The 13,935-nt window shown below is 53.3% G+C and overlaps 5 protein-coding genes across 5 annotated transcripts; 4 read left to right on the top strand and 1 right to left on the bottom strand.

Moving 5' to 3' along the window:
• Window positions 1-921: 921 nt before the first annotated feature.
• Window positions 922-2,530, top strand: DACRYDRAFT_107762 (release factor H-coupled R; the record flags this gene model as incomplete). The annotated part of the gene is made up of 5 exons (XM_040768526.1): window positions 922-1,274; window positions 1,321-1,703; window positions 1,751-2,128; window positions 2,179-2,390; window positions 2,471-2,530. 5 exons carry the CDS (start codon window positions 922-924, stop codon window positions 2,528-2,530), a joined length of 1,386 nt encoding a protein of 461 aa, XP_040628941.1.
• Window positions 2,492-3,445, bottom strand: DACRYDRAFT_22428 (ribosomal protein L15e). The gene is made up of 2 exons (XM_040772793.1): window positions 3,038-3,445; window positions 2,492-2,987 (listed from the first exon to the last, which is right to left on the bottom strand). Exons 1-2 carry the CDS (start codon window positions 3,267-3,269, stop codon window positions 2,614-2,616), a joined length of 606 nt encoding a protein of 201 aa, XP_040628940.1. The 5' UTR covers window positions 3,270-3,445; the 3' UTR covers window positions 2,492-2,613.
• Window positions 3,446-3,945: 500 nt separating this feature from the next.
• On the top strand, window positions 3,946-5,075 carry DACRYDRAFT_67044 (dienelactone hydrolase). The gene is made up of 5 exons (XM_040775834.1): window positions 3,946-4,179; window positions 4,238-4,452; window positions 4,508-4,648; window positions 4,698-4,787; window positions 4,840-5,075. Exons 1-5 carry the CDS (start codon window positions 3,981-3,983, stop codon window positions 5,014-5,016), a joined length of 822 nt encoding a protein of 273 aa, XP_040628939.1. The 5' UTR covers window positions 3,946-3,980; the 3' UTR covers window positions 5,017-5,075.
• A 153-nt stretch (window positions 5,076-5,228) lies between these two features.
• Window positions 5,229-9,279, top strand: DACRYDRAFT_22427 (uncharacterized protein). The gene is made up of 6 exons (XM_040772792.1): window positions 5,229-5,628; window positions 5,677-5,857; window positions 5,905-5,987; window positions 6,043-6,412; window positions 6,464-7,462; window positions 8,798-9,279. Exons 1-5 carry the CDS (start codon window positions 5,317-5,319, stop codon window positions 7,195-7,197), a joined length of 1,680 nt encoding a protein of 559 aa, XP_040628938.1. The 5' UTR covers window positions 5,229-5,316; the 3' UTR covers window positions 7,198-7,462; window positions 8,798-9,279.
• Window positions 9,280-11,861: 2,582 nt separating this feature from the next.
• On the top strand, window positions 11,862-12,689 carry DACRYDRAFT_22425 (uncharacterized protein; the record flags this gene model as incomplete). The annotated part of the gene is made up of 3 exons (XM_040772791.1): window positions 11,862-11,887; window positions 11,942-12,050; window positions 12,117-12,689. A coding segment is annotated over one exon (177 nt), but the record flags the coding sequence as incomplete, so codon positions are not given.
• Between the last annotated feature and the right edge of the window lie 1,246 nt (window positions 12,690-13,935).

The raw sequence follows: 13,935 nt of genomic DNA, 5'->3' as shown, positions 1-13,935 counted from the left end.
TTATTTGATGATACCAAGAGAAGGTTATTGAAGCCGTTGTGGATAGGCGGCGTCGCCAGTAAAGTCGTCGTGGTCGTCGTTGTCGTCGCCACGGTTGTCGTTTGTAACGTAGCGCCCAGAGGAGAGATTGACTGTTTGTGCTAGACAGCTCGACGGTAAAGCGCAAGTACTGTTGACACGGGCGGCGGAACCTCCATTACTCGGCTCCGACCGATCCGCCACACCAGTGCGCCAAATCACACAACGCGCGCTTCTCTACAATCATAATCAATCCATTAGAAAAAATTGGGACTTCAAATTTTTCATCCTTCTAATTTGACCTAGATTCAAGATTATAAAAAGAACTATACTATACTGGACATGTTCACGCAACACCTACCTTGTCCTTGGCACCAACGGACTGTCAGCCACGCTCGACGCTTCTACGTATTCCAGACAATGTACCATGTGGAGGCGCCTCTGACATTAATAGTCCGATAGAGTGCCAGCTTGCACATGAGCCACCACATGAACAGCTCAGAAAAGCGGACCTATTCCGCATCTTTGTGTTCTCGACCCGGGCCAGTGATTGCACACAGATTATCTCTGGTATGTTGCACAGGACCAGCCCTAATGTACGTCAATCATCTAAGAATGGTTACTCCAATTGTGCTTCTTCCACAGGCTGTTGCTTCTCTGACATCTCCGAGCTGGATCTGGACTCTTGACTCTCGCTTCCAGAGCAATGCCCAGCGATGTATGACAAGGAGGAACTAGTGTGCTGCGTACTTAGCGCGTGACTCGATACGCGTCGTCACTCCAGCCTCTTGACTCATTTCCATGTCTCCGTCTCAACTCGCCCCGACATTCTCCTGTCGCATATGGTAATCCCTATTCCATAAAGCTTCGACGAGGACTTGACAAGTACACAACATACCCAGTATGCCTGCCATAACCCTCATCTTAAATACCAACCACACCAATAAAGCTACGGTCGTCACGACGATACCCTCAGGCGCGTACCTGCTCACACAAGCCCGTAATAAGTTTCGCTCCAAGGCGCTGTCTACTGTCTTTCGCCAGGGAGGTGTCGTTCTCGGTTTAGAGGACGAGCTGCCGCAAGATGAGAACAAAGTTTGGATTTCGAAGGGAGAGGAATACAATGGACCTCCGGCGAGAGAACAGCTGCGCGAGCCTGGGGACGTCGCCGAAGTGCGGACAATCGCATCCAAGAGCTACGTGAACGACCAAGCAGTGAAGCAGCTGCAACAGGTGGCCGCCCTGCCAGGCGTTAGGTACCTCCCTCCTTTTATCCCGGTAACAATATCTGATGTTCCCCAGAGTGGCAGTCGGGATGCCCGACCTGCACCCAGGCTCCCGTTTCCCCATCGGCTGCGCGCTCATAGCAGACGGCGTCTACCCCGCACTCATAGGCTCCGATATCGGCTGCGGCATCGCCCTATACCGTCTGTCCGCCCTCCCCTCGCGGCTCGATCCAGGGAAGCTGGCACACCGCCTAGTTGGGCTGGACGAGCCATGGGAAGGGGATGTGCGCGAGTGGTTGCGAGGGTACGCAGTGGATAGAGAGACAGAGTTTGACGCTTCTTCGTTGGGCACCGTAGGCGGAGGGAACCATTTTGCAGAGATATGCAGGGTGGAAAAGGTCGTTTACACCCAGGTAGCAGCGGACCTATGCATATCAGAGGATGACATCTACCTTCTTGGTACGTCCTTCCCCCCTTCCCCAGCTCTTCAGCTCACGTCATGACAGTGCACAGCGGTTCCCGCGGTCTTGGCAGCTCCATCCTCGCCTCTCAAACCTCGTCCAGCTCGAACCCCTACCTGCCCCCTTCCTCCGCCGCCCTCTCCGCCTACCTAGAAGAATACGACGCCGCGCTCCTCTGGGCGCTCGCAAACCGTGACCTGATCGCTCAGCGCATCGCTCTCTGCCTCGGCCTCCCAACGCCGCTCGAGAAAATTGTAGAAGTGTACCATAATTCTGTCACGCCTGTGCGGGGGGAAGATGGCGTGAGCAGGTGGTTGCATAGGAAAGGCGCGGCGCCGAGTGATAGGGGATGCGTACCGTGCCCCGGGAGCAGGGGGGACTTTTCCTGGCTATTGCGACCTAGGGGGGATGGCAGGGTGAACGGTGCGCTCGCCTCTTACTCCTTAGACTACCCAGACTGATAATGACTGCAGCATATTCTCTCGCACACGGTGCAGGCCGGCTCCATTGCCGACAAGATATGCACCAATCCAAGCCTCCGAAAGGGTCGTTACTAGTCACCTCCCTCGGCTCGGAGGTGGCATGCGAAGACCCGGAGCTGCTACTTGAGGAGAGGCCTGAGGCTTATAAGAGCGTCGAGTGTGTTGTGGGGGATTTGGAGGATGAAGGGGTTGCGGAGCGGGTGGTGTGTTTGAGGCCTGTTGTGACTTACAAGTGCAGAGCTAGGTAGTCGTGAGGGAATATCAGATTGCTCATACTTCGCAGAACGCGGTATCGGATATGCATGAATCATATTTTGGCGACATGCAAAGCATACCATTGTAACATGCACAAACGGACACAAAAAGTACTCGAGCCCCGACATCCTCCCCACACCAACCAACAGCCAATCCTCCGGACGATCACGCCTAGCGGTACCTGCGGAGAGAGAGGGTGTTGTGCTTCTTCCAGGTCGCGTTCTTCGGGGTATGGTTGTGCCTGCTGCCCTTGCCCAAGCCCCTGTTCTGCTTGCCGATACTCGTCAGTCCACGGGCCTCACGGCGCTTATGGACGGGGTTGCAGATCCAGTTAATCCTCGCGTCGCGGCGGATCGCAGGGTGGCTCGGGTCGACGCAGATCACTTCGTAGTACTTGTACACTCCGTCCTGGTTGATCCAGTAGGAGTTGAGCACGCGGAGGTTGCCGCACCGCCTGCCGACACGCTCTTCTGCTGTGGAACGGAGGGAGCGCTGGAACTTGAGGTGGTTCACACCCTGACGAACGGGCTTGCCGTATGTAGCACCTGCAGAACATAGTCAGTCCAAGGATCGATCTTCCCTGGAACGTACGCACCCTTCGGCACAGGCTTCTTCCTGTTACCCCTGCGTACCCTGATCCTATAAACGACATAACCCTGCTTAGCCTTGTACCCGAGCCTGCGAGCCTTGTCCGGGCGCGAAGGGCGGGAAGCGCGGTGGATGACATTAAGCTGCCTGTACTCCCAGCAACGGACGCGGAGGAGAAAACGGAGGACGTCGGACTGCTTCTTCTTGTAGAGCTCGGTGACGTATTTGTATGCGCCCATGGTGACTGTACAGAGGTGAGCAAGGGACAAACAACATCTGAGCTGGGTGGATGGCATCCATCCCGTGTACGACCCATCCATCGCTTTCTCCCATCCGATCTTTCCTCAGTCCAACCCACTGCCTCCTCAACGTCCTGGATGATGAGGAGATGTACTCACATAGATGGGGATGTCGGTGTCGGGTGCCGGAAAGACGTCTTCAACGGTGTAGACGATGAGCAGCTATCAACCACCCACAAAATGTCGCCCTTCCAAATTGCTCCCGCACTTCTCAGTGGCTGTGATTTATTCGGAGATGCGGCTCCGGGGTCGTAAAAGATGTGGTTATGCAGTTTTAATGTAAATTCTGCCCGATGGACCCTGTGCCGATGCGGCACCGCGGAGCGGGCGGGGCAGCGGACAACGGGGACACGGGGCAAAGGGACACTCGCGGGCGGACTGCCGGGAGGTGGGGCTACTTCTAACGAATCTCTTGACTTGTCATTCGGCCAGCGTGACCAATTAATGTTTCGGCGCTCTCGGAGTTCTTAAATTCTTCAGAGAAATTAAGAGCGTGACTTGGAGGCTACCCGGAGGATCATATAAGACTTCTTAATGCCAGGTTTGAGCGCGGCAGGGATCAACTCTTTCCTCACCTTCCACCTTCACTTCCAGCACCCAACATCCTACGCCCTCTAAACACCCACACAACAACAGCACACAACCGCCAAGATGTTGGTCACTAAATCGCACGTGGATGTCACTCACTCCCTCACGGGCAAACCCATGCGCATATTCATCATCGAACCCGTGCTGCCCGAGTACCCTAACGCCAAATTCCCTGGGATTGTCGTCTTTTCAGAGATCTACCAGGTCACGGGCCCGGTAGAGCGTTTTGCAGGTCAAATCGCTAGCCAGGGCTACGTTGTCGGTGTGCAGTCATTTTCCTGATCCTCCTAGAGCATACCTCACGATGAGTGATTGATTAGCTTGCCCCAGCGTGTATCACGACTTTGAAGGCCCAGAGGCGCTCCCGTACGACACTGAGGGCACGGACCGCGGGAATAAGTACAAGATCGAGAAGGAGATCGCGAGCTACGACGAGGACAGGAAGCTGAGTGTGGACCTCCTCGTACAGCACAAGAGGTGCAATGGTCGTATCGGCGCTACTGGGATGTGCCTCGGTGGGCACTTGGCTTTCCGAGTGCGTGCGATATGAAAAAGGTTGAATAAAGTGCTCATTGAATGTTTGGTGACAGGCGGCCTTTGACGAGCGTGTGCTGGCATCAGTCTGCTGGTTCGCGACGGACATCCACTCCGCTACGCTTGGCAAGGGCAAGTCCGACGACTCGCTCATCAAAGTGCGCAAGGGAGAGCTGAACGGCAAGGGCGAGCTGGTCGTACGCGCAAATTTCCCCACTACACTGTCATGTGCTCACTCTGTGACAGATGATCTTCGGCAAGCAAGATACGCATGTGCCGAGGGAAGGGAGGGACCTGGTCAGGAAGACACTCGAGGATGCAGACGTGACCGTTTCTGTTCGTGCTTCTTCCCCTCTGCTCCTGCGCCTACCTTGCTAATCCCATCCAGTGGATCGAAGTTCAAGCGCAACACGCCTTCGTCCGTGACGAGCAGTCTAAAGGCCGCTGGGACGCTGCGCTCACCCGCAACCTCTTCGGAGTGATGATGGAGGTCTTTGACCGTACCGTCGCGCGTGACCTTGGCAAGCGCGTAGGAGGCAAGAGCGAGATAGAACATGTCTGCTGAACGTCTGGTGTGGAGTGAGAATCCTGGGAAGAAACTGTGAAAATATGAATTGAATTGTTGTTGTTTTACCACTTTACCGCTGGAATAATGGCCCGACCGAGGATGGACAGCATGGTCCCTGCGTTGTGTCCACCTGCATCGGAGGTGAGGAGAAGTACATCAATTTCTCTTCTTTCTACTGTTTACACATGATCTGTTTGTCCTTCTAATTTGCTGTTTTGCTGTAAACATCGTCGCTCGTTCATCTACTTTCTCTTGTCCAATACAACAACATCAACTCGAATCGAAATCGAAATTACAATGCTGCTCGCCCTGTTAACCCTAGGCGCCTCAGTCCTAGCCCAAACATCCACACCGCTCACTCTCCCCCTCACTCCTCCATCAAACGCCTCTCTCCCTCTCTCTCCCTCCTTCGCCTCCTTTTCCCTCGAGTTCGCTTTCATCCCTACATTCCTAGGCAACCTCTCTTCTCCCAATTCGCTCTCGCTCTCCCTTCTACAGGAGATTACGAGGCGCGCTGGGGAGCCACCTAGTTTCAGGCCGGGGGGGATAACAGTCGACAGCAGCGAGTATGACGTGACAATTCCAGAGATAGAGCTAGATGAGAGCTCAGTACGTCCCTTTCTCTCACAACGGTCAAGCACCAACTGACAAACCCAGACCGGCGGCATCTACCGCACCACCTACGGTCCCGGGTACTTCTCCACCCTCTCCCTGCTCGACAACCGCACGCAGTTCGTCTTTGGCCTCAACTTTGGTAACAACTCCCTCGACATCGCCCTCACCGAAGCGCAGGCCGCGTATGCTGCCATCCCAGCCAGCCAGCTGTGGGCACTCGAATGTCAGTCAACCTTTTGTTCAGTAGATGCGCGCTGATTGTGAAGGTAGTGGGGAACGAGCCGGATCAGTATAACGCCGAGCAACGGGATCTCTCTACCTGGAATGCACAGACTTACACGGAGGAATGGGTTGTACGTTCCCCTTCTTCATCCATTCTCTCCACTGCGCTCATGCAATCCTCCATAGAACTGGACATCAACCATCCAGTCCACCCTGGGTCTCACCAGCCCGCGCTTTGTCGCTCTCGGCGCAGCGGAAGACCCGACTTCCTCAGCACTGATCACAACTGTCGACGTCGTCTCTGACGGGATAACGCAGGGGAACACCGTGCGGGCCTTCTCCCAGCACATGTATCAGTACTCCACCTGCGACCCGACGCGGAACGCACTCGCTATCCTGCCGAACCTTATTAATCATAGGAATATCACGGCTTATGTGGACGAATGGCGCCCGCAGGTCGCCGCTGCGCAGAGTGTAGGCGTGCCGTTCTTTGTCGGGGAGTTTAATAGCGTAAGCTGCTCTGGGAAGCAGGGCGTGACGGACACTTTTGGGCAAGGTGAACACTTTCGTATCTGCACTCGCACGGTAGCTGACATGCGACTGCCAGCCCTCTGGATAGCAGACACAATGCTCTACGGCGCATCGATCAACATCACCAAGATGTTCCTGCACCAAGGTGCCGTGCTCGTCTTCCAGTCCTCGATCCAAACCAACACTCCCGGATTCTCGCACTACGACACCTGGTTCCCCGTACCTTCGAACGGCACCGGCGCAGGGGCATCGCCGTCTTTCGTCGCGTACCTCCTCCTGGCCGAGGCTATTGGGCCTAGCAACCAATCCCGTATCGCACCCATCCAAGCTCCGGGGAACCTTGCGGATAATCTGGGCACGTACGCTATTTGGGACCCGACGGTGAACACTACTGCCCCGGCTAGGCTCGTACTGCTCAATATGGACATATACAACGTCTCCTCACCCAGTCCGCGCCCCTCTGTCTCGCTCGACCTCTCCAGTCTGGTAGGAAGCGGAAGCGTCCAGCTGAAGAGGATGACAAGTCCCGGGCTGGACGAGACGGACGCTACGCTCGTCACTTGGGCCGGGCAGCAGTTCCAGACCGGCAGCGCGGCAGGTACGGAGATTATCGAGACTGCCAATGGGGCGAACGTCACTGTCTACGCTAGTGAGGGAGTGCTTGTCTTCCTCAGCGGCGGCGCGACGGCGGGAGGGAACCGCACAGGCGGAGGCTCGACTGGTGGAAGCGGGGGGAGTACAGGGAGCGAAGGATCACAGACCTCGGGCGCGAGGAGGACGGCGAGTATCTTTGGTTGGTGGAGGCACTAAATATCTGTACTAAGCTGTTGCGAATGGACTTGCGGACTATGACTGCGCTTCAAACAACTGTCCTTTCTCCTGCGAATCAGAAGGTATCTACCGCAACGGGGGATAAGAGGACAAGGTATCAAGGTCCATGGTCCATAAATTCTACTCCTGTGGCCATCACAGCGTCGACTACTCATACACTCTGCCTCACGCACTCATTTCCCAACTGGACCCATCCTCGTCTGCAGCTCTGGACGACACAAATACCGTTGACGCACTCCACCATATCCCCACCCTCCGTCAAGCCACAGTCCATCCCACACGCGCCACAGTTTTCGAAGCTACTGCTCAGGTTGATGCATTCAGAGTGCCCATTCTGCACACAAAGAGACTCGTTCCGGCTGCGACATGAGGTTGGCCCGACAGGGAGCTGCTCGCGAGCACGTCGGCGTGCAGCTGGTGAAGAGCCCGCAACGCACTGATTCACGTTCAGGTTGCAGACGAAGGCTGTCCTCGGGCGCATTGAGTAATTGCAGAGCTTCCTTAGCCCCACATAACACGCACCTGGAGTGTCACATCCAACCTCGAGTTGGTTGTGGGCAAAAGCTTGGTTGGAGTTACATGCTGCACCTGAACCGCCGCAGATGCCATCGGAACCGCAAAAGTCTGTCTCAATCGAAATCCAACACTGACGCAAAGTGAGGTATCAAGAAAAACGAACCGTAGCAATTGTTGTCCGTTCCACACTTTGCACCATTATCCCCGCAAAACAGATTGGGTGCGCAAAACCCGTTGAAAGTCGAGAGGGTGCCTTGTGCGTTTTCTGCCGTCCCTTCAATCCAGAGAAGATATAAGTGTGTGTTATTTTAACCAGATCGCAAGAAAAGCAGCGCACATGAACAAGCGTTACCAACTGTTGAGCAATGGCCACCGCCAGTCGATGAAAATGGGACAACCGATGGCGCAAGCAACAACAGAATAACCACGGAAATCGAGGGCATCGTGGGCATTGTGTGTGCAGCGGGACTGATGTTCCTTCATCGTGAAGCATTATTATGAATAATTCAGAGACCGAGTCTTACGTATACAGCAGTCCTTTGCGGCGTATTGTGAAGAGGCGCTTGGTACTCGACAGCTGCGGGTCGGCAAGCGCTGCAAATGTACCGACCAAAGATGGATCAGATTTCGATAATCATAACTCGGCCTTCTAGGTGGAATTCACCATGTCGGAGAAAAGTTGCGGAACCTATGGTGACAAGATGTCCAAACAAAATTAGAAGAGGAGAACAAGGGATTGCAGGGTCTACATCCCCGACAAGGACGGAAATCAAGCGCCTGTCTCAATACGTTTCCGGGAACAATTTATTCTCATGATATTTGGATCATGGCAAAACTGCGACAGAATACAATCGCCAACCGGAACCGGTGTTGCCGAGTGTGCCACAGGGACAGTCCCAAAAGAAACACGAGCACAGAAGGAAGAACCTTGGTGATCTTTACGCCTATTCTCTCACAGCGGCGAATACTCATACGGTCTGCTTCACACACTCATTTCCCAACTGAACCCAGCCTCGTCTGCAACTCTGCACAACGCAAACACCCTTCACGCACTCCACCGTGTCCCCGCCCTCCGTTGAGCCGCAGTCTATCCCGCAAGCGCCGCAGTTCTCAAAGCTGCTGCTCAGGTTGATGCATTCAGAGTGCCCGTTCCGCCTGCAAAGAGACTCGCCCCGGCTGCGACATGAGGTCGGCCCGACACGGAGCTGCTCGCGAGCACGTCGACGTGTAGCTGGTGAAGAGCCCGCAACGCACTGATTCACGTTCAGGTTGCAGACGAAGGCTGTTTTCGGGCGCTGTTAGGAAATCATGCAACTTCATTTCCCCTGCAAAATACACACCTGGAGTGTCACATCCTTCCTGAATTTGATTGTGGGAAAAAGCTGCGTCGGAGTTACACGGGGCACCTGAACCGCCGCAGATGCCGTCAGAGCCGCAAAAATCTTTCTCAATGGTGATGTTCAGCCCAAGGTATGACCTGGTATATCGAGGAAAACAGACCGTAGCAGTTGTCGTGAGATGTACATTTTGCACCATTATCCCCGCAAAAGAGATTGGGTGCACAAAACCCGTTGAAAGTCACGAGTGTGCCTTGTGAGTTATTCGAGAGCCCTTCAATCAGGAGATGTGAGTCTGTGTTGTCTTTAACCAGATCACAGGAACAGCAGCGCACATGAACAAGCGTCACCGACGGTTGAGCATGGGCCACCGCCGGTCTGTGCAAACGGGACAACGGATGGCACAAGCAACAACAGAATAACCACAGAGATCGAAGACATAGCGGGCATCGTGAGTGCAGCGGGGCCGACCTTCCTTCATGGCGAAGTATTATCAGTACTTTGAGAGACCGAGTCTCACGTATACAGCAGTCCTTTGCGGCGTATTAGTTGTCAAGAGGCACTTCATGCCGACAGCTGCGGGTCGGCAAGCGCCGCAAACGTACCGACCAAGGATGTATCAGATTTCGATAATCAGAACTCAGCCTTCTGTGTGGAAGTCACCATGGAGAGAAGTTACGGAACCTATGGGAACAACAAATTAAAGGGTTGCAGGGTCTACATCCCCCGGCTAGGACGGACATCAAGCGCCCGTCTCACCTCGGAAACAATTCGTTCCCGGCCCCCATGTTCAGATAGTTGCAAAATGGCCAGGGCAAGACATCTGCGACTGAATATATGACCTACATGTATAGAGTTGCCCCGTGCGCTGCTTAGACCGCAGGGAGGGTCCAAAAAAAGACAACAAACTACGAGAGCACAAAATGAATAACCTCAGTTTGTGCGACTATTCCCCTATGTCCCTCCTCACTATGATCCAATTAGGTGTATGGCGGGTAAGAACAAAAAAAAAAGTTGCAGCGTCCGCAAATGCGCAGTGTAGAGTACGCGCTCGTCCATTCGAATTATCTCCTCCCACCTTCTGACTTCATCACAGAGGAATACACGCTCCTCCCAGTAGAACCCACCCCCGTCTGCAACTGCGCACTTCACACCGACCCCTGATGCAATCAACCTCGTTACCTCCTTCCATCTGCGCACAGTCCTTCCGGCACGTTCCACAGTTTTCGAAGCTGGTCTGAAGGTCAACGCACTCTGCCACGCCGTTGAAGATGCAGTGTGATTCTGTTCGACTGCGACAAGCACTTGGGTTGACCGGCAGTTGTTCACGGGCACGACGCCTCGCAGCGGAGGAAGCGGCAGATACACAAACCCCCGGAGCTCCATCGACGGAGCAGATAAATGCTGGGGAGATGCAACTGAGCTGAACTGATTACAAGACAGTGAGGCGAGGAAAAGCCTTACCAGGAGAGTAGCATGTGAATTCGTTTTGACCACTCTGGAAAGGCTTTTGGGAACTGCAGAGCGCGCCTAAGCCACCGCAGATATTGTCGCTACCGCAATAATCTGTTTGAGGATGTAAGATCTCCGCTCAGAGCATTGTAAGCAATTAACGCCTTGAAATATCTGGCCAAAACCCTGCGCAGCGGAGGAAAGGTCCGGGAAAGACGAAAACGTTCGAAGCAACGTACCGTAACAGTCGTCGTACTTATTACAGTTCGCTCCATTGTCCCCACAGACTTTGTCTGGTGCGCAGAACCCGGACAATGTGATGCCTCCAATATGGTCTAGGTCCAACCATGCGTGGATCAGCCCATGCAGATACAGACGTGAGAGGAACGCACTGGTGCAAGCTGTGCCGGTGCAGGGGCTGCCTGCTATTGGCCAACCAGCTCGGACGGAATGATACAGCATTATGAAAATGACCCAGCTGATCGTCCGAACGTAGAACATCTTGACGGCCGGGTCCAAGATCTGCAAGTCAAGGAATCAAAGACAATCCCTTGTCATGAATTTCACCCTGCATCTTTAATACCCAGCAGTCAAAACAGAAAGAGTCCTCAATTGGTGAACAGCCTCCGTAGCACCAAGCGTGCTGCGCACAAGAAGACACCTACTTCAGTTCGAGGACTATTCATTTCGGCAGCACGGATACAGCCGCAAACCTTTCAGAGGGCGTGGGAACGTAAGCTCCGCAACAAGAAGTGGCACCGCCAGGGTCATAGAAGCAAGACTGAATGGGCCCTTGTCCCAAAACAGAAGCCTTTCAAGGCGCAAGATAAGGTCCGGTAACGGTTGGCTTTGAAAGTGTGCGGCCATGGAATGAGGCTCGAGATACAGCACGACACCTTACTCCGGGAGGCAAACATCGCCGAAGAGCACCCAACCCCGTCTGCAACTCCTAACCTCACATGTGCCTCTCACACACTCGACCACGTTGCCACCCTCTACTTCACCACAATCGTTTCCGCATGTTCCTCAGTTTTCGAAATTTGTTCTCAAGTCAACGCATTCCGAGTGTCCATTGCGGGCACATATTTCTTCAGTCAGGCTGTGACAGGACATCGGACCAATACGATGTTGCTCGCGATCACGTTTGCGCGCGGCAACCGATGAGCCTGGAATGCAACGATCGTTGTTAAGGTCGCAGATGAATACTGTCATTCGAATGGGTTAGAAGCGAAGATCCTTCATTGCCTAACTTGAACGTGCACCTGGGGTGAAACATGTTTCCTCGTTTTGACCGTGAGAAAAAGGCACCGTGGAGAAACACGAAGCTTCTAAACCACCACAGACACCATCTGCGCCGCAAAAATCTGCGGTAATCCTTGAGCGAGTGGCAAAGAGACAGAACAGTACTTGGTACGGACCAAAGCAGTTGTCGTCGGTCGTGCATATTGCGCCATTGTCCCCGCAAAATAGATTAGGCGCACACCACCCAGTGACAGTGATGATGTCGCCTGTAACGAGATCCACTGTCTGCCCTTTAAACGGAAGAATCAATGAGTTTTCCTACTGTCTAAATCCCTCGGAACAGCAGCGCACATGAGCAAGCATCACCCAAGGCAAGGCACGGACCACCCGGGGCCAACGAAAACGAGACAACGAAAGGCGCGAGCAAGAACAGAACAACAACCGAGGTCTTGACAGTCATGTTCGAGGTGGGTGTCCCAAACAGCTATGACACAACGCCTTATATCAGAGTTGCGAATTATAAGGGATATGCGAAATCGCTGCCCATATATCATGCGTGATAGGAAGCATGCTGACCAGGAACAGGTCAAGAACGCGCGGAACTTCGTCTTTTCCCAGGAGCAGTATCAGATTCCGGTCCAACAGCATACATTAAATTGAAAGATGCAAGAGATCTGCTCAATAGCCGCTGGTTCATCGGAACCAGAGGTTTCACAGAAGACAATATCGTTGTGGATGGACCAGGGAAGCAAGGCACCATATAACAGATGTCGCATCCATTGCAAGCAGACCCGGTTCAGAACGAAAATAGGTCGTATGCCATTCCACTTGTGACACTGATCTCCGTTGATGCGCCAACATAGATGCAGACATGAGCTGATAGAAAAGGCTGGTTCTTGATGTCAAGCGATTGGCACGGAAATATTCGGCCAGTCTGTCCACTATCCGCAGCTCCGAGTGCAGAACAGTAATACAGCCAGATAAGTAGATGCAGATGTTGCATGCGGGACGCACCTGTGTCTCATAGCAAATCCGCCTAGGTAGACCCTGAGATGAGATGCCGCGCGGAGTCTAGTTAGCATCAGTTGGAAGCAAAATCTGAGCCGGGTAATTTCCAGCAATCACCCACGGAAGTATCAGAGATTCCCCTGAGAGGTCATGTGAAAGCCATTGCACCTGTCACGGAAGTGTGACCAGTGGAAAGACCCGACAACATACATGATGATGCACTAACACATCATCTCACAAACAATGATAGAGTGACCCCCCCTTGACACATCCCCAAACTCTCATCCAAGTCAGCATGACAACAGGGCCACATGAGGCTTTCTTCATGACAAAGCCAGCCAATCATTCACCTGGAGAGATGTGGACTGAGTCTCCTCCTCAAGGGAGGGGCCAACATCCTGGCAAGCCAGTCCCATCCATTGTCATGAGGTAAGGGAACATTCATTCCATTTCTAAGGGAAAAGTATTGATATGATGTCCTGACAGGATGAGGAAGGCATGTCTCAAACATCACCACCTTTCCATGGCAATTGAGAATGCTGTGAGCATGTTGAAGAAAAAGAAGTCTCTCAAACATGCTTGTCACACAAGGGAATGCTGGAAGGCAGCCTTGAAAAGATTGGCTCATGTGGAGAATATGACTGTGGTGGATCACAAGATGGGAGTGTTGATGGACCTGATCATCCTAAGCAAGGAGGAGGAAGATAATGGTACAGAGTAGGGAAGGATGTTTTGTTCATAGGAGTCATTAGACAGTACATTCTGGATTGCACTTTTGCTCACAGGAGTCATTACACACTACATTCTGGATTCCACTGGATCATGCATTTGTGAAGAAGGGGAAGTATACTACTTCCAGACAAACAAAGAGTGTTGGTCCCAATAATGTGTGGGAACATGTCAGGGCACCAGCTCATTGCTTGGTCAAGAGACATGACTAAGCCTTTATGACATGGAAGTAGCTGGTATACCTTGGCATGTGCTGGAACCTGCTGGAAGGATTGGATGGTCAGGTGACCTGCTGTGCATGGCTGTGCATGACCTCATATGACCTCATCCTTGGTCATATGACCTGATCACCTGACTAGGCTGAGTAAGCAAGATGTTCTAGCAGGTTCCACCACAGAGGTATAAATATAAGGCCTACTCTGCCTGGGGACTG

The sequence above is a fragment of the Dacryopinax primogenitus genome, assembly GCF_000292625.1.
Source record: "Dacryopinax primogenitus strain DJM-731 SS1 chromosome Unknown DACRYscaffold_9, whole genome shotgun sequence".
NCBI classification, from domain to species: Eukaryota; Fungi; Basidiomycota; class Dacrymycetes; order Dacrymycetales; family Dacrymycetaceae; genus Dacryopinax; species Dacryopinax primogenitus.
The sequence above is the reverse complement of the archived record's forward strand: the minus strand, read 5'-3'. Positions and strand labels throughout refer to the sequence as shown.